We start from the raw sequence: 24,424 nt of genomic DNA on the forward strand, positions 1-24,424 counted from the left end.
TTTGACTTGGAGAGACTAATACAGGCATATATGCCTGTGACCTGTGATATAAATCAAATTACCAAAGTTACTAAATTGAGCATAATACTTACTTTTGGGTACAAGGGGGAAATGGGTGAGTATCAGGGAAGTGTGGAGAGCAGATCAGCACCACATTGATATTTTTTTCCCTTTGATGTAAACAAAGCATAGAAACAATCAAGAAGAGAAAATACGTTTTTTTACTCTGTGTTGTAATGAATTCAGAGCATCTATTCAGCACTTAAAATCTCTGTCAAGTCTTGCTGTGGTCCCTGTCCTAGGACACTTTATTTTGTGAGGAAGTCAGTATTGCTTTAAAATGGAACTTGAGGGGTGCCTGGGTGGCTCAGTCAGTTAAGCGTCTGCCTTCAGCTCGGATCATGATCTCAGGGTCCTGGGATCGAGCCCCAAGTCTGTCAGGTTTCCTACTTGGCGGGAATCTGCTCCTCCCTCTGTCCTCCCCCAACCCCTCCCCCTGCTTGTGCATGCTCTCTCTCTCATATAAATAAATAAAACCCCTTTTTTTTTTAATGGAACTCGATCTGAAAAAGGAGAGTCACACCTTTGTGGGCCCCTCTCTTTGTGGCATGTGAACTCTGTCCATACCTCCACAGAGGAGTCTGACAGGAATCTCCACTGAATGTGTACTTGTTGGCTTTCTGGCTGGTTGGTTAAGGCCTTTCCCTGTGTGATTTCCTTCAGGCATCAAAACAGCCTTGCCCCGTTGACCCTTTTAGTGCCATGGGAACAGTGGTGGAGACTGAGGCACAAAGAAGCCAGGTAACTTGGCCCAAGGTCATCTGCTCTAAAGTAAGCAGAACTGGATTCTGACCCAGGTCTGTCCATCTTCTGAGCTCTTAATATATTCTGTGTTCTGTAGGAAGTATCTTGATTTTGTTTTCAAACAGCTCTGTGTCCTCAGTGGTTATCAGAAAATGGTTACGTGATAGCGGAGAAAGTTCTCCCTTCGCAGTTTTATAGGTAAACAAAAATAGAAGTCGCATTGAGGAGGGGGAGTAGGAACATGGAGTGTGCTGTGTGCTCTAGTGAGGAAAACAGTAAAATGAAAAATGAGATTAATGTTTCAGATTGTACAGTTCCCTAATTATGCTTTTAATTATTCATATAAAACAAGTAAAATGACCCCTGACAGAGACATAAATGATTTAGGTAAAATCAAATATTTATAAGATGCTGCTGAGTCCCTGGGTATATTGTAACAGATGCACTCAAAATGCTTTGCCTTCATCCTTTGGATGCAAAATGTTACGTATAGAATTTATAACAGGATGAGAGTAATCAAAAGTATCTAAGACACTACTGACCTAATTCATAGGTATTTTGGCTTTAGAACTAACAGGCATGTGATTGGTTTACTGTGTTTTATCTTATAAAGTAGCATACTGTGTTTTAGGGATCTCCAAATGACAACCCCTGCTTGTTTCTGCATTCTTAATGGTGGAAAAAAAAATCAAAGGGAGAATGAGATTCCATGACACATGAAAACTATATCCATATTTTAGTTTGGATAAAGTTTTATTGGAACAGTCATTTACATGTTGTGCTTGGCTGCCTCTGTGCTACAAGGACTAGGTTGGGTTGTTGCAACTGGGATCTCAGGGCCCTCAGAGACGATCTTGCCCTTGAGAACATTTGCCAACCCCTATTAAATGTGCCTAGCACACAGCACAGGTAAAACAGCCATCGCGTGTTTAATCTGCGCAAGAAACACTTGCTTTGACTTCATTTCATCTCTTAATTTGCTGTCCCACTAATTGAACATTCACTGTATATTTTTTCAGAAATTGGAGAAAAACTGTCTTTTGAATGCAATAAAAAGGGATTTATACGAGCAGGGTTCCTTTACTTGCTTTTAATGCTTCCTTTATATAGAGGAGTACTGAAACTAATTGCACTGTTTTAGAGATGGGTCATTAGCCTCGTCCCAATCTTTTACAGAGACCTAATTTTCATGCAGGATTTCTCGCTAAAGCTCGAACTGGGATCTCTTTAGGAAGAAGAGACAGGGATGATACAAAAGCTTTTCTGTGGTTTACAAATTTGGCTGTTGATCACAAACCATGAAGTATATTGGTTGACATCTTACCCATATTTAGCAGCCAGTGAGTGTTTGTTGAATGAATGCATGAATTCACTTTAGAAAACAAAACAAACAAAGGGAGTGTCTCACTTATAAAAGAAAATCTGTTTGTTAATGCATCTGGATACTACATTCCTTTTGGGAAAATAATTGTTATGCCAGTATAAATCCAAGATATTTATTCTCAATTTCTCTTTCCTGTGTTTCAGGAGGAGGATCCTTTTGATAGTTAGGGTTTAAATTGACGAAGGTTCCCTATGTTTTGGAATTCTCAGGTGTTCTTTTGGATGGGTTAAGTAAAATTTTCCTACATGTGAAATCATTTTTTTTTTAAAGCATTACATTAAATCTAGTTATCTGCAGTTATTTGAATGATTTAATGTATAAAATTTTGCCAGCATTTTCCTGGGCACTGTTTTCAATACCATGTTTTCATGGTATTCAATATTTCAAAATTTCAGGGTATTCAGTACCACTGTTTTCAAATACCGTGAATGCAACCCCCATCTTTGCCGTATGTCCACTGATACTGCCTTAAAATGGAAAGAACCTGCACATTTTATTTCCTGGTATCTTTGTCTAAGCTTTCTAATCAAAGAAACCTGCCTCTCACATCTGGCTTGTCATATGTTTTTCCCACCTCATTCCAGAGAACCCAGGGGTAGCCCCAGGAGTCAGTGCTTACAAAAAGAAAAATTCTCCCTCTCCAGAGAGTTTTGGTCATTGAGCGGACTAAGGAGACCCTGATTCAGAGCATCTTACTCTGTGACTGTCTCCATTTTTTTTTTTTTTCCCTTCTTCTTCTTCTTCCTTTTTTTCCCCCATCTGTGAAATGGATAAGAAATTCTGAGATCATTCCCTGGGAGTTTTCATGATTTAGAGTGAACCAGAGCTTGAGAACATTCTACAGCTAGATTGTGCTAATTTATTCAAACTAGTGTTTTTGACTTGTTTTTCCAACAGGAACGTGAGGAAATAATTCACATCATATAATATGAACTTTACTGGAAGCAGTGGAGGAAGTCATTCAAGTTTTTTTTTTTGAGATTCACTTTGTTCCCCTTCCCTTCCATATTTTTGCAGTTGCCATCCTTCTGAAGGACGACTATTTTGTAAGTGGTGCTGGCCTGCCTGGCAGATTCAAAGCCGAGAAGGTGGAATTTCACTGGGGACACAGCAATGGCTCTGCGGGCTCAGAACACAGCATCAACGGGAGGCGCTTTCCTGTCGAGGTGAGAAGGCATCGAGATGTCAAGTGTAGCCTTACTTTGGGTCCTCATATTAGTCAGATGCTTTGTCTTTACCCCCAGTGACTTTGTGAATGAAACTTATAGTGTCCATACCTTTGTCTCTGGAAACTGTTTATATACAGCGTGACAGGTGTACATTCCTCCTCAAGCTTCTTACCTTTGTTTGACTGGAGAAGCGTGGGGAAGTCAGCAGCCTTGTGGTTTTGAGTAGACTCACCCCTGGCCAAGGATTTTCAACCATTTGTTTCATCTGGCACAATTTCTTTACTCTGTTTTTCAGAAGTTCCACTTTCTAAAGGTGAAATTCTGAATGAAACTCAGGTTACTGTTTTCGCCCTTTAGAAAAGAGAAAAGTTAGTTGATACATGAAGAGGCATCTCAGAACCTTCTCTCGGTGGGGAAGCTGTTTTAAGGTTTGTTTGCTCCCTCCAGCTGTCGAGAAAGAGGCTGTGGCCATTGGTGGTATGACTCTCAGTTAACATTGCTGGGATCAATGGTGGCATTTTGCCTTTCCTGTGTCAGTTTTCTCAAATATCCTTGCTGCTAGACAGAAGAAAGGTGTGGGTACAAGAGACAGTTTGTATCTTTTTGGTGAGGTCGGGAGGAAGAGAGCAAGACTCCAGATTCCTTCATTAGTGTTGGTTGGGGCGGTGCCCCTTTTCCATTGCTAACCCTGTTTTTACCTTTTACCATCATCAGAATGGGGGTATTCTTTTGTTGGTGCACATGAATTTGTTAGGTTTGGTTCTTTTATGTGGTGAGCTTTACACATTTGAGGAAGAACTAAATGGATGTACCTTCAAGTGTATGATTGGACTCAAATATGGAACAGCAACTCTTAGTGTGTTATAACTTCTAGTAAGTCATGACCTACTTTGATTATCTGAGGAATACTTGAGATCCCCTCCATATAGGGAAAATACACGGATGTACACACAGATTTGCACGTAGTTTATAGGGCTTCGTCATTCACCCTAGTTCCTCAAGCCTATTTTGGACCATTTAGGCATCCTTGAAGCATAAGTGAAGAATCCTCACAAGATGAGAAAATCAGTAGTATTTCTTTGTCTAGAGATGCCTTTACTCATGTATAAATTTGTTTCTTATCTGTGATTGATGGAGAAAGCAGAGATAACTATTCTGAGAAAATGCTTCACATTTTTTTCTCCTTCAACTGACAATTTCCCAGTATTAAGATTCTTCTGTCTGTGGGACTTCTTGTACTCGTTACACTAGTTAAAGGTCTCCTGAGAAGGGTTTTTGCTAATGGGCTCTCATCCTCCTTTTGTACTAAATGAATCACTTCTTAGAAATCTTAGCTTTATTGGTACTTAGAAAACTTGATTCCTAGAAGCAAAATTATATCATCTTTTTAAAAGTTTCAGGTTTCCCTCAGTTCTTTCTGACCAGTTCCCATTGGCAGTCGAGTTGAAGGGACCGTTGGCGTCCAGCTAGTTTTTCTCAAAAGCCTCTTTATCTCAGAATCAGGCTGCTATTTGTTCATCTAGTGTTGTCCAAACAAAAGACCTGTGCTTTGAAAGATTGAAAACTTGTTTTGGCAGTTGCCTTGGTAAATACAAAGAGTTCTAGAGATGGGACCTGGGAACTTCTGCATCATTCTTAATTATATCCCTTAATGTGGTGAAGGGCCTGTCTCCTTCTCTTATTCCATTCATATTTAGAAAAATGCATAGACTAGATGCATATTCTTTTAAAAAGTTATTACCTTAAGTGAATATTTCAGTTTTCTTTTACTCAAAGAGTGCCCTGAAATTCAGAAGCTATTTCAAAATGGCAGCTATAATGCACAGACTTATTGTTCTGCCAAGTTGTTTGAATTTATTTCTTTTAAGTAATGTCAGATGGTAAGGCTGCTTGTATTAATTGGATTCCTCATTGAGGCCCATCTGGTTTGTAACTTTTTTTTTTTTTAATGTGATAAACATGTTAAATTACTTACTGGGTGTATTTGAGGAACTTGGAATTTCAGAGACCAAAGGTAACGGGATCAAATTTAACTTTAAAATATGCAAGGAAAAGTTGCTCACTTTTGCCCAAAACATGTCTGTAATATTTTGTGTTCACTTGCTTTATTGGAGCTCTTTATCAACAGGAACTCTCCCTGGTGGTCTTAGAGTTTGAACATCTCAGACTTGGTTTGTTTCATTCTGCATAACTATGTTGCTTTCTAAGAAATTAAAATGAACGTAAAGAGGGTCGCCTGGGTGGTTCAGTCAGTCGAACCTCTGACTCTTGATTTGGGCCCAGGTTATGATCTCAGGGTCATGGGATCGAGCCCTGAGTCAGGCTCCATGCTGAACACAGAGTCTGCTTGAGATTCTTTATCTGCCTTCTCCCACTACCCTCATGCTCACTATCTCTCAGTCTCTCTCTGTATAAAAAATAAAATAAACCTTTTTAAAGAATGAAAGTAAAAAAAATTGTTATATATCATGGGGTCATTTATCAGCATCGGGGACACTTCTTTTCTGTCTTGTGTACAGAGTCAGAGAAGAGTCATGGTTGAAGATTGCACTGAGATTGGCAAAGCACAGCACTCGTTCTCAACTAGAGACTGCGTGCTCCGCCCATGGGGACATGATGCATTTTCAGGGGCCATGTTTGGTTGTCACTCATAGGGGGCAGTGGTATGCTCCTAGAATCTAGTGAGTAGAGTTGCAGTTAAACCTCCAGGGATGTGGGTAAACCTCTAGTTCATAAGGCAGCCCCCAGACAAAGAATTATCCTACCCAAAATGTCACTGCTGTGAGACTTTGGAGCAGAGAACGTGTATGTTTCGTTGGAATCGAGCCTTCCTTTACCTGTGTGGCGTCACTTTGAGGATGTTTGAATCCTTGGATCTCCCTGCTTGAGAGGTTGTCCCATCTTCTTATGGATTTCAGAGAGGAAATGTACCTGGCCTGATGGGTGAGAACATTGCTAGTCCTGGTTCCTTGAGGTTCCACTTGAGGTTAAGTCATGACCTTGGGTATGGTACGCCTCAGTGCTCCAGCTCTGCAAGCTGAATTGTAAGCATAGCCTCAATTCACAAGAATGTGGTCCTGCTCCCCGAGGGTCAGTGGCAACAAGCCCAATGTTGTCAGTTTTGCTGCTTCCTGGGAATTCCTCTGAGGTCACCTGTAACAACTTCATACACATCCAGAGATTTGACCTCCCCACATTTTCCTGGCTGGGATCCTGGACTTGTTCTTAGAGTTTGTACACTTAAAAACATCCCATCTAATAGAAAAATAAGAGCCCTTCAAAAGTGGCTTTCTTTACAGCTCAATTTAAGTTAGGAAACACTCAGAATCGAATTGCAATGCCATGCCTAGGCATGTAGACCCAATTTGGATCCTCAGGTGCCCTCCCCTCCTATCATGCGGCTTTAGTTCTAGCTGAGCAACAAATGTTTCTTGAGTACCTACTGTCATGTAGGCTCTGGGTTATAAAAGTGAACCAGAAAGGCAGTACCTTTAAGGTATTTGCACTCTGGTAATGAAACAGAAATTGGGCAAGCAGTCACATACAGTTGTGTTATATCGGTTGTGATACGGTCTCTGAAGAAGGGTGTTTTGTCATGAGATGTGGACGACTTATAGACAGGCATTTATTAAGCTGTATTTATTAAGTGATATTTATTAAGATGGAAGACATGAGTTGGATCCTGCTCATAGAACAGGGGCATGCAAAGGCCCTGAGGCAGGAGATACTTGGTAAGTTGAAGGAGTGAAGGATCATTGGGGGTTTTGATAGGCAGGATAGTGGCCCTTCAAAATGTCCACTCACCCATCCCTGAATCCTGTGAATATATGTATTGCTTTACATGGCAAAAGGGGTTTTTTAGATATGATTAAGTAACCATAAAGTGAAAAGGATCAGAACATGCCAGTGATTAAAACAGTGGTAGGTCCTGTTCCCGTTCTTCCATGGCCATTTGATTTTGTATTACCTCTATGACCACAGTTGTGTATGGCAGCTTCTACTGTATCCTAAGTTTTCTCTCTGCCCCTGCTCACTCCCTGTTCTGTGATTGGTAACCTAAACAAAGGTTTGTGTAACACTAATAGGATTGAATCATGCGGTGTTTTCACTACTAACTGAAGCTGGAGTTAATGCAAAGAGAAATCTCTGGATGAAACCTCTGATAGCTCCATTAAAGTGGAGGTTCATTGCATACTTGTTGTCTGAGGTAATTAAAATCCTGTTTATTACAATAAGAGATTGCAGGAGTTGTTGATCAGACTTATTGCTACTTTATGAGTTGAAGTCTTCAATAAGCTTAAATGATCCAAACTGATTGTGTGTGCCCTTTCCAGTGAAACTCACAGCTGGTTCATTTCAGCTCTGCTTAGAGCATCCTAGCATGTGAAAAGGAGCAAAGGCATTTTTCCTAATAATATACCATGTACACATTACCATATGGTACAAGACTGCTGTCCCTTAGCTGAAACTCATGAGGCCAGAAGTTTCAGAATTCAGTATTTTTTCCGGAAAGGTATTACGGTGCATATGCTGTACGTATTACTGCGGACACATAGTGGGGTCTGGCACTCTACTCCTTGGACGCATCAGTAATCCTGCAACACACAGATGAATATTCATGCTAAGTGGGGAATCTCGGTATTCTAAATGGCTTCCCATCAGGTTTTGCCACCAAATTAATTTTTGCCCTCAATTCATAAATAACAATCATAACAAATCACCTTTGGTCTTAGAAGCTTTTGAGATTTCATCATCACTGATGAAGAATTTATGGATCTGTGTTGTAAAAACTGGATCCGTAGCATGGCTCCCCTGGTTTAGGTTCCTAAGAACATGGGTTAGTTGCAACCGTGACACAAACACACTGGATTATTTGTCTCCCCAGTGGGTCCAGCAGGTGCAGGAACTATCCGGTGGTAGTGTACGGCCTTCTTAGAGTTAATTTTTGTTCGGGGGAGGGTAAGCATATACTAGTTTTAGGCTGACCTTGCTCTGTGATTCTTCCTCATTTTAACGTTCTGCTTAAGCCTGCAGTTGTCTTCAGTATCCACATCTTGGGGCCTGTTACTTTGACCGGCTCCTGTCTTCCCTCCTGTCCGCCTAGCTCCCATCTTCCTGCCTAGAGTCAGGCTAATGTTAACACCTTTCATTTTGTGAAATGGATCTTGGTTCTTTGAGTGTTTCTATTTATTACGCTCCGCTTAGACACTTATATTTCTACTGGGCCCCTAGATTATGTTCCCAATGATTTGCATCTGCCTTGTCGCTCTCCACTCTCGTGTAAGCATGGTGGGCTATGACGCAACTCAGATGTGGGCCAGTCTACCAGAGGCTGAGCTCCCATAGCGACCCCTGACTTCCATAGCCTGGTATTCTGGGGCACAGACTGAATGTTCAGGTTGGCTGGCACTCCTTTATGGAGTCATCCTTTTCTACTGGAAATAAATTTAGATACAAAACACCTTCCTGAAGGTGTATTTTATATAATGGCCAATTTTAAAGGCTTGTTTTCCACTAAGGAAATCTGTTTACCTTTATTTAACTCCGTTTTTTCCCAGACTGGTATAAGCCCAGTGTCCCACTCCCCTCTCAGTTTAAGTTGGCAGTATCGCTCTTTTGGAAATGAGATTTATAACTTTCTGCTGTCCTCTATTCTGTCCATATCCCTTGTAAGAAATGGAGGGATGTCTGAGTGATGCAGTCAGTTAAGCTTTTGACTCTTGGTTCTGGCTCTGGTCATGATCTTGGGGTTGTGAGATCAAGCCCCACATGGGGCTCCATTCTTGGCACAAAGTCTGCTTAGCATTCTCTCTCCCTCTCCCTATGCCCATCCTGTTCATTCTCTCTCTCTCTCTTTCTCTGTCTCTCTAAAATAATCTTTAAAAAAAAAAAAAAAAAAGAATGGTATGCCGTTCAAATAAATGTTTCCAGAAGACACCAGTGATGATTTTGATTTCACTTATCTTGAAAATTATAAAACTAACTCGCCTTGTTCACAAAGTAGTTGTCGTTATAAACTCAATAGTGTCTCGCTTTGTCTGTCATTAGAGAGAGCTGTCATTAAGGGAAGTTGAGGGGCACCTGGCTGGTTCAGTCAGCAGAACATCTGACTCTTGATCTCAGAGTTGTGAGTTTGAACCCCACATTGGGTGTAGAGATCATCTAAATAAATAAAACTACAAAAATTAAAAAAGGAAGATTGAGACGTTTTCTATTAAAAATAAGTTTTGCCACTCATGCTGTTTCTTTCACCCTGCCTTCTACTTGACTGAAATTCCTGGAATTATTGCAGTTTCTCTGAAAAATTGCTTTGTTCCTGGAGAGTCCTTTGTGGTTATGCTAAAGGCACTGCCTATTTCCCTTGTCCTTGCTCCTAATGAACACTGGAAGTGTCAAGGACGCTGTCCCTGGTTATCTGGTGTTTGCTGCTTTGTGGTGGGGCCGGTCGTGTTTTTCTTTGTAGTGACTTCCATTAAATAGTGATGGAATTGTCTGAAATATAATCAATGACTTTACTGAAATAAAGATCCCATTTTAGAGCAGAATGTTTCATCCTTTGCTAGTGAAATACTTGTTTTCCATCTGGCTGATCTTTTATGTGTATGTCCTGGGTTAATTAAGGGGAACATATGAAGGGGCCCTAATACTTAGCGTAAGCTTAGTGGTGAAGTAGTGCCTCATTGTACGAAGCCAGGGAACTGATTTGGCAAGGCAGAAACAGCCTTGGCCCCTGGCCGTCATAATGTCCCACAGCACCCATCACACAAAGTCTTCCTTAGATGTGAACTTGGCTCGGGGCTGTTTTGATGGTGTATTGCTGACATGTGGTGTGCTGATACTGGATTGGATTATACTGAGAATCACAGAAAAGCAGATGACGGTGTGAAAAGAAAACCCAGTTAAATTGGAGATTATTTCGGTCTAAAAACTTGATGACCCCAAGGGAACCCTCAGACAACCAAAAAGAAGGCAGAGAGGTGATGGTAACAGTGTTGAAGGTGGTGCTGGTGGTTGAGATTGTGATGATGATGCTGTAGACACCATTTAATAAGCATTGCCTGAGTCAGGAATGTTCTAGATATTACCTCATTTAATTTTCTCACCTGCCTTATGAGAGGGGTACCCTAAGGATGGGACAGCTGAGCTTCTGGGAAGGTAAGTGGCTTGGCTGAGGTTCACGGTCAGGACTTCAGAATCTAGGCTTCAATGTCTACCATATCTTAACCAGCTTTCTTTTTAATTGGATAAGTCCTTTCCTAGTTTTTCCTTGTCATTGCCTTAGGTTGTTTTTAGAATCACTGATGCAGTAGAAATAATTTTGCTGGAATTGTAACTGCTATTTATTGGATAACAGGGACGGTGGGAAAAGGATCAAAGGACTTCGTATGTTCAGAGTAGCTGAACCAGTAGTAAAACATACAGTGAGGAGAGGTGAGGGGAACTGGAAATGCTGTCAGCTCTTTGCCTAGAGATATGGTAGGAAACTCTACACATTTTATCTGGATCTGCCACTTCTGTCTATTTTTAATCACGTAGAACAACACTGAGAGAAAATATAATCGAGCCATTCGTTGTACTTTTTAATTTTTGGCAGCCACATTAAAAGAGGTAAAAAGAGGGTGTGTGGGTGTCTCAGTTGGTTGGGTGTCCGCCTTTGGCTCAGGTCATGATCACAGGATCCTGGGATCGAGTCCCGTGTTGGGCTTCCTGCTCAGTGAGGAGTCGGCTTCTCCCTCTGTCCCCTGTCACACTCATGCACCTGTGTGTGCTCTCATTTTCTCTCTCTCTTGCTCTCTCTCATGCAGATGTGTGTGCAAAAATAAATAAATAAATAAAATCTTTAAAATAAAAAAAAGAGGTAAAAAGAAACAAGTGATTCTACTTGAGTTGAATAATTCATTCTATTTTATACAATTTGTGGTATATAATTGTTACAAAATCAATTAAATTTCAGTTGATTTTAACAATCTATTATTGTTGCCCTAATACATCAAAATATTACTGTTTCAACACATAATCAAATAAACAACTATTTCTGAGCTATTTTCATTCCTTTTTTTTTTTTAATTTTTTTGCACTCCTTTTTTTGTACTATCTTTGCAGTCTGGTGTGTATTACACACTAACAGCACATCTTAATTTAGACTGGCCAATTTTCAAATGCTCAGTGCCACACACCATACCTGAAACATGCAGATGTGAGGGCTCCAGGCCACTCATGGACTTTAGATGATAAACTAGCCAAAGGACTGACAAAAATTCTCTAGGAGGACTTTTTATGCCGAATCTGTAGTAATTTTCACGTATGTTTTTCTTCCCCCAACCAAACAATAGATACTATTAGCTTTGCATTGTGATCTGACCTGGTTGGCACAAGTCTTCACCTAGATGTGATGCCAGCATTTTTTTTCTGAGTAAGCTTTCAGTAGTTTCCCATTTATTTGCTTGTTTGTTTATTTATTTAAAGACCATTTGTTCCCAGGACTTTGGACACTGTTTTTCTCAGAATCTATTTTCCAAGCTGAGGAACTCAAATAAAATCCGCTCAGGGAGACCTTTGTGCACCAATGGTAGAGACCTCCGGCGGCTAGATCAGATAGATTGTAAATTCAGGGTCAGGAGGGTTTATGGACATAAGGCTCAGAGACACCCCTCCACACCCCCACCCCTGCACTTGTTTTGTTTTTCCCCTGCCCTGTCAAAATTTGAGCAGGAAAGTTTCAAGCCATCTTAAATCTAAAGCCTTTAGCAAGTTCTTTAATGCCACTGACACTCAGAAAGAACAGTGAGGAAGATTTATAAGGAACAGAAAGAAGACAGGATTGAAAGAAAGTCTATTTCCCCTTTGAATCCCCAGCATAGAATTTCATAGATTTCCCCCCCCAACCCCACCCTTTAATAGAAAGGAGAGGAAACTTCCTGAAGCTTCCCTTCCTGGTTGTAAGGCCTGGCACTGTGTTGAGCGGAGATATAGCTTTGGGTACATTTACTATGACATAGGGAGACCAGCTGGGCAAATTCACCAAAACCTTATTTTACTTAAAATTAAAAATTTCATCTCTTGAATGTTTGAGGATGTCTTAGAATACAGGGCTTTAAAACTCAGGCTTTAGAGATATTTGGGTTAATAGTGAAATGACTCCTAAATCCCACCTCTTACTAGGTAGAGCTTTGATTTCTGAATCTCCCTATTAAAACCTTTACTGCATTTATAAAGTTCAGTATTTCACGGAATCTTCTTACTGTATGCCTCGGTGTCCACTGGTCCCTGATCAAAGAAGGCCAGGGGTGAAAGAAAACTCATCCTGCTACTTCCTGCCACTTCTCAGCCTGTTTCTGCCTTTAAATTTCCTCAAGTCTCTGACTCTACCTCTGATCACTTTATTTATTCATATTTATTTATCAGCAGGGTAATTGTGGAGTAAACATCAGAACCATATAGCAGCCCTGGTACATTTTCAGGACTGCAAGTTAGTCTAAATGCTCTGTACAAAAAGTATGTGTGGTCAGATATATATAGGAAATGCTGCCTACTATACCTTTCTCTTGGAGCTTGATCATGGGTTAGCATAGTAAAATTATTAACAAAAACTCCAGCAAGGGAACTTGTTCAATTTGCATGTAACAGGAATCTCCCAAACTCAGTTGACCATGGAGTTTATTTTATTTTGTTTTATTTTAATTGTAATTTCCTGAGAGGCTATTGATAAGGAGAATTTCCTGCATCCACATAGTTCAGTGGGGAGCTCTTTTCCGTGCCTTGATGCTATATATAATGTTTAAATTACATTCTTACACTCTTCATTCATTTCTAAATTATCAACAGCATTCATTCAGTTGATGAATAGAGCCTTCTCTGTGTAGGCCAAAGAATGCCCTGGCCTCAGGCAGCTTTTATTTTAGTAGGTGCTAAGGCCCTGAGGCAGAAGCATGCTCTGCAGGTTCAAACAACCAAAGGGTAGAGTGATAGTGCAGTCAGCAAAACAGTGGTCTGGATGATATGAGTCATGGGGGACCATGGACAGCTCTGTTATTCCAAGTGAGGTGGAAAGCCCTTGGAATGTCCTTAGCAGATAGTGGACATTACCTGCCTTACGTTTTAGAAGGATCCTTCTGGCTGCACTTGACCATAGCAAACACCTGCAGACACTGAATTCAGAAGGTGATTATGATATTTCAAGAGGGGTGATGGTGGCCTGTGCTAGAGATGGATATATGGAGAAGAGGTCAAATTCAGATTATTTTGAGGGAAGGACATGCTAAGCAAGAGAGATAAGACAGGGATGCTTTTCCCTAGTGATAAAGTTTGTATTTCCTGTTGAAAAAAAAAAAAAAGGCAATTTTAGGATAAAAATATCATGGGTCGTTGACCAGTCTGTAATATTTTATAGCATTTCATTTCATTTTTTAAAAATTCTTTTAAATTGTTGGGACGCCTGGGTGGCTCAGTGGGTTAAGCCTCTGCCTTCGGCTCAAGTCATGATCTCAGGGTCCTGGGATCGAGCCCTGCATCAGGCTCTGCTCAGTGGGGAGCCTGCTTCCCTTTCTCTCTGCCTGCTTCTCTGCCTACTTGCGATTTCTCTCTGTGTGTCAAATAAATAAATAATAAATAAAATCTTTTAAAAAATTCTTTTAAAAAATTAAAAATAAAATAAAAACAGCTCTCTGCCTACTTGTGATCTCTCTCTCTCTGTCAAATAAATAAACAAAATCTTAAAAAAAATTCTTTTAAATTGTTGATTATGTAATACCCCCAATTTTTTAGTGTTGTGGATTATAGACCAGTTCTGATTACATGCTATCTCTTGTACACCAAAAAAGAATGTGAGGGCAGTTGGGTGACTCAGTGGGTTGAGAGTCTGATTCCTGATTTTGGCTCAGGTCATGGTATCAGGGGTCCTGGGATGGAGCCCTGTATTGGGCTCCATGCTTAGGTGGGAGTATGCTTCAGGATTCTCTCCTTCTGCCCCTCCCCACCTCTAAAATAAATCAGTCAGTCTTTAAAAAAAAAAAAGAAGAAAGAAGAAGAAGAAGAAAAATGTCCCATAGTGAACTGATAAAACACAAAGTAATAAAACAAAGCCCCTTTTTAAAGTCTTGCTTGGAGTTAATAGATGTAAGTGCTTCACGCAGGACTGGGCACAGGCTAAGAGCTCGCTCAGTCTTAACTGCTGGTATTGTGTCCACATCCTCTACTTAAATTGGGAAACACATCCTCAGTCCATCTATTTATTTTCTTTGCTACAGTTTTCACCCTGGTTCTTTGCTACAGTTTTCACCGTGTCCCTCTTTGACCATTGCTACAGATTCCAGAGAGCTCTCTCTCGGCCCCACCACCCAGTCCTTATCTAGTAACCAGCGTTCTTCAAAGCACTTGAATCGCATTATGTTTTTAAAAAATCTCCCAGTGGTTTCCAGTCACATGTTGAATAAATCCAAAGATCCCACTGTACTCTACAAGGCCTTACCAGATGTGGCTCCTACTCCTCCCACCCCTTTCTCCCGACCTCGTTTTCAGTGGGTCTAGAATGTTCTCTCCCCTATTATCCCTTCTTGTGGCTCATTCCTTTCTAAATCCTACCCATGGTGACATCCCATGCTCTCTCCTCTTAACTCAGTTGCTTTGTTTCCTATTACCCAGCTTCATTTTCTTCGTAGCACCCACCACTTTTTGAAATTACTTATTGATTTGTTTACTTGTTTATTAACTTGCCTCCCTCACCCCTACCCCCCTGCATGGCATGTCAGCTCCTGGAGGGGAGGGGACCCTGTCTGTCTTGTTCACTGCTGAGTCTTTGCTGTTGATGGATACAGTCTTATAAAAGAGTCAGCAGTGATAGGTATTAAGGAACCAGCATTCTCGTAGTGTATCCTCATCTTGTCTCAGTGGCTTTAAAGGGTAAGGAGCTCTAAATCCCGTGAAGAAAAACCTGTAATTCATTCATAAAAAGGACATTTAAGGAAACAAATCCTCCCCTAAAACTACCTCTCGTATTAAGGGCGTGAAAGACCCAAATAAATTAGTTACTCCCAAATAAACCCATTCATCCTGTTGCCTAATGCTGTGAGGCTGAGGGTTAGTCGTGCAGCTCACAAAAATGACCTTTTTAAGGTCTGTTCTTCCAGAGGGTAGCTCTTATATTAACAACCATTACATCTACATATCAAGACAGATTGTTCCAATTAGTCAATGAGGTCCAGGTTTTTGAGAGCTGTTAATATGTACATGAGCAATTACTGTAGCAGAGTTAAAAGGCGTGCCTTTGGGAATTTTAGATTGAGATTATCAGTTTCATTCATGAGCTAAGGCAGGAGCCCTGAGAGTTATGTGCTGCATTTCTCTGCAGATTCGTTCGCTAGAAGGTTCTCTAATGCCTATACATAAAATTTTATGAAGTTGCCAGTTTCCTGTCCTCTGCCCTGGTCTCACCCCATCCCAGACCAGTGCCTGCTTCTATAATCCTTGAGAACCATGCATTTTGATAAGCACTCGGGAACTTCATAGTGAAGAAGACAAATAAGTCCTTGACTTCATGACACCCAAGAGACCAGCAGAGTGGATCTTTTTTTTTAAAAAAACATAATAATGTATTATTTGCCCCAGGGGTACAGGCTTGTGAATCATCAGGCTTTCACAATTCACAGCACTCACCATAGTACATACCCTCCTCAATGTCCATCACCCAGCCACTCTATCCCTATCCCCCCACCCCCAGCAACCCTCAGTTTGTTTTGTGAGATTAAGAGCCTCTTATGGTTTGTTTCCCTCCCAGTCCCATCTTGTTTCATTTTTTCCCGCCATACTTGCCACGACCCCCCACACTGCTTCTCAGATTCCTTCGATCGGAGAGATCATAGGATAGTTATCTTTCTCTGATTGACTTATTTCGCTTAGCATATTACATTTTAGTTCCATCTGGGTCATTGCAAATGGCAAGATTTCATTTCTTTTGATGGCTGCATAGTATTCCATTGTCTATATACCCTGCATCTTCTTTGTCCATTCATCTGTTGGTGGACATCTAGGTTCTTTCCATAGTTTGGCTATTGTGGACATCACCAGGGTGGATCTTAACCAGAAGTTACTTCAAAATCGAGCAGGCATTTAAAATTTTTTTCTAAAATCAAATTTATATAGTTCTCATTCATTCCTTATTACTGGTGGATGGAAACAAAACAAAACAAAAACACTCATTATCAGTCCACTTTTCCACATTCGGATAAAATGTTCTGTACTCTTCACTTGAACACCATATTCTCCACTGTGCTCAGAGTTGCAGCATTTGCTAGAATCTGATGATTTATGCAAGAACTGGGTTTGGAGTCAAATAATAGATGATATGTAGTCTCTGGGAAGTGGCTCCCTCTTTCCTATAGACCAGTCTTTGTAAATGATTGAGGTTAAGTCAGTGTCAAATGTGCCTGAAGTTCCCACATTTGAATTAAGATATTGTTGCCTCTTCAAATGGTAACACAAGGGAAAGGACAAAATATGAGCATTTTATCTCTGTTGAACACATTAATAAAACTCATCAGATCCACTTCTCATTTGGGTGGGAAGTAGACTCTGAGGGGACACAGCAGGCTGGATGAGACACTAACCAGGGAAGAACGAGGCCCCAGATACCGTGTAAATGAGGGTGTGGACTGTGGAGAGGAACCTTCAGATCTTGAAGACACATTGGATTGATCTATGCTGGTACTCGAGTCTGCCTCATCTGGAGAGTAGACGATTAACACCAACCATGGTGTGTAGATAGAGCGTGATTGCGGGTCTCGAAATTTTGAAAGGGGTTCTTGTGGAAGAAGGAATCCCCTTAGTCTTTGGGGGTGCAAAGTGAAACCAGGACCTATAGAAACAGACTCTACTGAAGAAACTGGTTACAGCTGGGGGATAGCACTCTGGCCACATGATTCAGAAGAAATTTTCAAAATCATATTCCCCCAATGCCTCGGGGAACCTCCTGCATTATGTGTGGAAAAGGAGATGTTCCCCCCTTTTTTTTTAATTAAAAAACTTTTTTTTTGTTTTTTAATTTATTTAACAGACAGAGATCACTAGTATGCAGAGAGGCAGGCCGAGAGAGGGGAGGAAGCAGGCTCCCTGCCAAGCAGAGAGCCTGATTCAGGGCTCAATCCCCTGGACCCTGGGATCATGACCCGAGCCAAAGGCAGAGGCTTTAACCCACTGAGCCACCCAGGCGCCCCATGTTGCCCCATTTTGATAGTTCTTCTATCAAAACGACTCCTGGGAAAATAAGGATAGGTAGCTCTTCAAAGGGTACCCACTGTGTCTACTTAGAGACCTCTGTAAACATGGCATCATTTAATCATCATATATTAGAAACATCTTTCCATAAAAACAGTGGTTAGGAATCAGAATCTCTTCTTCTCAGATAAGAAAATTGAGCTAAGAGAGTCATTGTGAATGAAATCTCAGAGCCTAACACTGCATTTTAAGGAGTTTTGTGGTCTGAGATTAGGTGCCATGTTCAAGTGACCACAGAATGATCCCTGTTAACCATGTTGAACTATTTTCTTTCAATGTTTGGCAGAGGATGGAGGAGGTGGGAAATAAAGCTATAGTCACTATTGAAGTGAATCATAGCCTGTTCATCACTTCACATGTTATGAATGTTTTCCATATTTTGAAAGATTCTTCATTCCTTCAAAAACAGATTCTTCATTTGTTCAAAAACAAATTCTAATTTTCTTACTTGAACCTTGCTATAGTCTACAAATTTTTCAGAATTGACAGATTTTACTTGAAGATCAGGGAAGAAAATAACAAGACAGTGAGTAATTTAATGTCATTTCAGAGACCTCATTTTTTCTAAGCAGGAGCAGGTACAAAGGCAGCATATGAAAACATAAAAAATAATTTTTTCTCAAATTGCAAATAGTTTCATAGTCTTTTGATTATAGAAGTAATATATGCTCATTATAAAATAATTCAAACAACATAGGAGCTAAGAAGAAAGGACATGTTTCTCTCTCCCTTTTTTTTTTTTTTAAAATTTTATTTACTTATTTGACAGACAGAGATCACAAGTAGGCAGAGAGGCAGGCAGAGAGAGAGGGGGAAGCAGGCTCCCAGCTGAGCAGAGATTTTCCCCATGCTGGGGTTCAATCCCAGAACCCTGGGATCATGATCTAAGTAGAAGGCAGAGGCTTTAATCCACTGAGCCACCCAGGCGCCCCAGGGCATGTTTCTCTTGCAACTACATAATCCTCTTTAAAAAAAAAAAAAAAAAAAGAAATGCCAGTCCCCACTTACTAGATGATGGAGGTCTTCCACTGTCAGTAAGTAGCTGTCTGCATCATGATATTTAAATGCTGCATCACTGAGGGTCTGAGCTGGTTGACCAGAGTTCGACTCTCATCACTGACACTTAAGAGCTGTGTGACTTTGGGCTTTAACCTGTTCCTTTATCTGTACACTGACATTTAATACTACCTTCTACTTCATGAGACTTTTTGGAGGACCTAAAAATATGATATTTATGAAGTGCGTAGTTGAGTATCACATAGTGGGTTGATAAATTTTTGCCTGTATGGTGTGGGTATGACATAATTTATTTTAGCAATGTCTCATTAGTGGACATTTGGGCTGCTTCCATTTTTCCCTATTTTAACTGTCACAGCTCCATAGACCATGCATTTGGGATAAACTGAGGTTCTCTGGGGATCAGCCATATGACATGAGGTGAAAGGTAGGAATTATCTAAAATGCTTTTTGGATTGTTGACCTTTGGGAATATAAACCAATATTAGTCAGAACTTCCAGCTTTTTTCCAAACAAGCTGGAAATCTCCATTTGTATTCATCTGTGTACTACATCCTTTATATAAAATAAACTATCTTGGCTTTCACAATATACTGGTGGGCTAGAACTGGTGATCAATTAGAGTTTCATATCCAGGGTACTTAATCTCAGAGCTAAAGTTTATTGTGTTACAGCTCACTGTGTCTGCCTTTTACCTTCATTATCATTCAGTAAGAATGTTAGAGATGCAAAGTGACTGGGTGGCTCAGTCGGTTATGCGTCTGACTCTTGATTTCAGCTCAGGTCCTGATCTCAGGGTCTTGAGATCCAACCCCATACTGGGTTCGCACTGAGCAGGAAGTCTGCTTAAGATTCTCTCTCCCTTCCCCTCTGCCCTTCCCCCACCCCTCCATCTCAAAAAAAAAAAAAAAGTTCAACATGCTATACAAAGTCTGTATGGTATTATATGATAATATAATTTGTTGGCTTTCTATACTAATTTTGAAACTGTAATAATTACTTTCCCCACCAGGATGTAAGTTCCTAATATGGGCCTAATAAACTTCCTGAAGTTTAGGTGTCTTTTCCTTTCTTTCCTTTTCATTTTTCTTTTTTTCTTAGATCTAGGGCTTCATTTAGACTCTGGTATTGTATTCTGTGCTCCCCTGAATGCCTCTCCAAAATAGTAAAGAATCTGGAGAGAAAGGAACAGATTTTTAGTTCATATAGGACTAATTTGTCTTCTACTTTCTAATGTACAGAATATAAAAAGTTTACGTAAAATTTTATTCGTAACCTCATTACTAGTCTTATAAATTTTCTAGAGTCCTGAAGGCTCACAGTGAAGGCTGTCATGTCTATTCTACCAGCATCAATGGGCATGGACCATCACTGTTTTGTTAATTTCTATAACCTCACTGCCAGGCACAAAACCTTGTACTTTGCAGGTGACCTATTTTCGTTTCTTGTAAAATAAAGGAATGCATCCACAACTCTCTATCTTAGTTAACTGAGACACATAAGGAGCCTCCAGCTCAGGTTCCCAAGAACTAGCTCATAAAATGTTCTATCTTTTAGTGAGATCTGGTCCCAGGGCCAGCCCCTGGCATACCAGAATCAGTATTGATCGGCATTTTGTTTTGACATATTGACTGGCAGGCACAATGCTTGTCACCTTCTGTTGGCTCAGGAGAGGGTGGAAAGTTCAGAAGGTCTTACCCAACAGGCTTTGTTCAATTTAAGTAGCTTACAGTGTGAACGATGGAGGTGGAGATGAAAACTGGCAGGGAGCTGGGATTTGAATAGGACCTTCAATTTATTTGACGTGTCTAATGATCTTATGAATGGGGATGGAACCCTGGTTTTTGGTGATAGGTAGAAAGATTGGTTTGGGGACTGATAGAGTCTTGGGTGGATTAGTAAATCGATTTGCTAAGAGCTAAAATGATACACTTTTTGGGTCTGAAATTCACCCCAGTAACTGCTTAAGATAACAAACCTAGTGGCACTAGCGTTTCAAAGGCATTTCGCACAGAAGCTGTAAGTGGCTTTTCTGTGGAACTAATATTTCTGCAGAAATAAAAGCTATTATTTTTGTTCATAAAAATAGGCAATTGATTGCTTGGTGATATATTGTTTATCTGAAGCCTCTTATTTTTCTTGGCTGTTCTTTTTTTTTTTTTTTTAAAGACTGTTCTTCAGCCTTATTGTATGTTTATTAAAATAATATGATAAGTAAATTCAAAACAAAACAATCTCATTATTTGGGAAGATACTCCACTAATTAATTAAATTTGACCTCAAAAGACTGCAGCTTTACTTTGCTGCTACACATTTGTGGTTAAATTACCTTTTCTAAATAGTTTAATAGAACAGAAAGTAACAATAACAATGCCTGTTTTCTATTTAGTAAATTATACCTCCATGTTATATTTACACACAACCCTGAGTCAGTCTCAGAGAAGAATATATTAACAAGCAGGTGTTAAGGTTTTTGCCTTCATATTCCGTCTGAAAACCAGAACTTTCCTATACTAAAGATCGAATTGATCAAAGTCATTTACAATGACATTCACCTCAGCTGTCCATTAGTGCTACTAATATAAATGTACATTTTCCCAGTGTGCAGCCATTTGGAAATTTTAGCCAAAGACCCCCTCCTCCCCACCCTGGTCTCTTCCAGTTCTCTTTATATCTTCTTGATGGAATTTCTCCAGCCATTTTTCTTTTTCTTCTTCTTTTTTTCTTTTAAACGTCTTTTTTATTTTTTAGTAATCTCTACCTCCAATGTTGGGTTTGAACTCACTACTCCAACATTAAGAGTCATATGCTTTTCCCACTGAGCCAGCCGGGTACCCCATATTCAGCCGTTTTTCTTTAGTTATTAGTAAGGGCTCCATCTGGTTTGGAATGTTTCTGGTTGTGTTAATGCATTTCTGCAAGTATTGTTTTTGAATATGTATTACTTTCTACTCTCTCCATCATCCTTGGATAAATACACAAAAAACACACAATCAATTAACAAAAAACAAATAATCATTTCTAGGCATGGTTACTAAAAATAACTAAAATTTCTGAATTTTAGATGGCATGAAAATCTGCTCTTTTCAACTGATATGGAAACCCAGAGAGACTGACTGTTCTGAGATCCCAGGGCCAACTTTGGCAATACCAAGTCTTGCATATGAAGAAGTTAAAATCTTTTTTCCTGGTCTTTGGTAAACATTAAGGAAGGCACTGGTTAGTGTGTTTTAGAACATATTAGAACCTGAGTAAATGCAAGGTTTATTGGAAAATACAGACAAGTTTATAAGACAATGTGGGCTCCTGAGTGGCACAGTCGGTTAAGCATCTCACCCTTGGTTTTGGCTTGGGTGGTGATCTCAGGGTTGTGAGACTGAGCGCCATGTTGGGCTCCTCGCTCAGCTTGGAGTCTCCTTGAGATTTTTTTCTCCCTTTGCTCCTCCCCCATACAGACATGGGCTCTCTCTCTCTCTCTCTCTCAAATAAATAAATAAGTCTTTTAAAAAAGATTACAAACTGGGCAATAATTCTTTAATGGCAGTGTTATTAACGTCATTACTACTGGGGAATACTTGAATCCTCAATGTAAAACTTATCTTAGGACATATCATAATTGTCTTTTCAGACATGAAGAGGTTCAAAGAAGTCTAAGTGTGGTCATTATTGAAAAGACAAATGAAATAAGGTTGTTATAAGAGAGACTGTTTAGTGGTACCCACCAACCCTTTCTAAGTATTAACTTTCACCATTTTCCAAATGCTTTGTACCTTAATTCAGTACTTTGGTTTAACAGAAACTAGTGGTAGTAATGAATGAATTTCTTTTTTTATCAAGACACTGTAACTGGGATGCCTGGGTGGCTCAGTTGGTTAAGCGTCTGCCTTCAGCTCAGGTCATGACCAGAGTTCTGGGATCAAGTCCTGCATGGAACTTCTTGCTCAACAGGGAGCCTGCTTCTCCTTCTGCTGCCCTTCCCCCTGCCTATACTCTCTTGTGCTCTCTCTGTAGCATATAAATAAAGTCTTTTAAAAAAAAATGTTTTTAAGACACTGTTACCGATCCTCTGTGTCTCCATCTTTCCATGATGTAATTTGTTTTGGCAATAGCTATAATGTCCACTACTTTATCTTTGTGGTGTGTTTGCTAGAAGAAAGTTATAGGACGTACACCTTTTGGAATGCGGGGCAACTTCGAAAGAACATTCGGTTCTGTTACTGTCATAGCAACAGATTTCCCATTCCATCAGACTGAGGTAGCCTGCCCCACCTGCATTTCAGCAGATGGAATGGGACATGGACTCAAATCAGAGTTGAACTAACTTTCATTAGCTGTGTGTGGATTTTCCACTTTACCCTGTTCTCTGGAATCTTTAAACTCAGTGTGTCTGATAAATGATTTAGGCCTGAATTCTCATTACTGCACTTAGGATCGTGAGTTAGGCTTTGCTTTGTGGGTTTCTTTTTGTTTGTTTGTCTTTTGGATGGGTTGTTTCGGGTATTTTTCTGTTTTTTGTTTTTTGTTTTTGACAGGAGATTTTCCTATTTGCCAGTATCCATTACTTACCATGTTTGCAGTACTATCGGTCTTGAAGAGTGGATTCCTACCTTTGTCATGAAGACCTACTCTTAGAGCACTTTCTCGTTGTTTATTAGATCAAGTGTGATCTTCCTGGAGTGTGAAAGTCATGCTTGTGACCCCAGTTAGGAGGGAGATGTTTATGTAAGAAGCTGGGAGTTAGACCAGAAGGTTTTTGTATGTGGGCAGTGATGCCAGAGTTAGATGCTGTAACAGAGAGTGGGATGCAGCAGTAAAAATTTTTAATATGTGGTGTCTTAGCTGTCACTACCCACCTCTGCATTTAAGAGAAGAGTGTATTGTAAAAAAAAAAAAAAGAAAGAAAGAAAAAAATTATAGGTCTGAATGCATATATATAGCAACACACATATTCTGGATACAGATGCACTAACGTTATCATGGGGAACTCTGCTTCACGTTTTTGCTTAGGCCTTTGAGAGTTTAGTCGTGTGTCCCTGGCAGAAGCACGGGAAAGTGGTCTCACTGTGTGGGGTGTGTATGTGTGCTCCTACCTGCAATTATTTTTTAGGACTTCTCAATTCAGTATGATGGAAAACCACTTTTTTCTAGTTCTTTTGAGGACATTTTTCCTATATTACAGTAACCAAATTTTCATCTATTATATTTGAATTGAGATGACCTGGTTTTAAGTTACTAGGACTTCAAAAGGGAGCCCAGATTTTTGTTTTCCTGACAAATGTAAAATATAACCATTCTGGGGTAATTTCTTTCCCCTTTGAATTCTTTTCATAAGACCTCAATTATTTTAATGTTTTTTCCCTTTAGTATCTACCCATCCTTAAAAATGAAGTTTCAGAAAAACCCTCTTTAGAACAATGTAAAATTACCATTGTTTTAGCATAGAGGCACAATAAAACCAATCTGATTGGAAAAAGAATAGTTGGATTAGGCTTTGTAGAATCTTTGGTGATAACCTAATTAATTTTTATCCGAGTTATAAGTGAAAACCTCAAGCATTCTCTTCCCAAAGTATTGGCTTTTAAAAGGCAAAACCGTTTTTATATTCGTTCTCATATATTACTGATACATTTATAATCACAGGTTTTTCAGAAAGGTTAAAAGGAATTGCAATGCTGTATTGTCATGATCCTTAAATGATTTCTTTTTCAATAGGACATGTTATTAAAGAAAAAAATGATTTTGCAACCCATGCATTAAAGAATGCAATGCTATCTGTCTTAAG

General features: G+C 39.8%; 1 protein-coding gene across 5 annotated transcripts in view; it reads left to right on the forward strand.

Annotated features, from left to right (window-relative positions):
• Nucleotides 1-24,424, forward strand: part of PTPRG (protein tyrosine phosphatase receptor type G) — a 699,794-nt gene that overhangs the window by 418,321 nt on the left and 257,049 nt on the right. For all 5 annotated transcript variants that reach the window (XM_032359252.1, XM_032359242.1, XM_032359260.1 and 2 more), the window contains one exon: nucleotides 3,206-3,354. In XM_032359252.1, the coding sequence (XP_032215143.1) occupies nucleotides 3,206-3,354 (149 nt within the window). The remainder of the gene's footprint in view (nucleotides 1-3,205; nucleotides 3,355-24,424) is intronic.

Source organism: Mustela erminea, chromosome 1 (genome assembly GCF_009829155.1).
Source record: "Mustela erminea isolate mMusErm1 chromosome 1, mMusErm1.Pri, whole genome shotgun sequence".
Taxonomy (NCBI): Eukaryota; Metazoa; Chordata; class Mammalia; order Carnivora; family Mustelidae; genus Mustela; species Mustela erminea.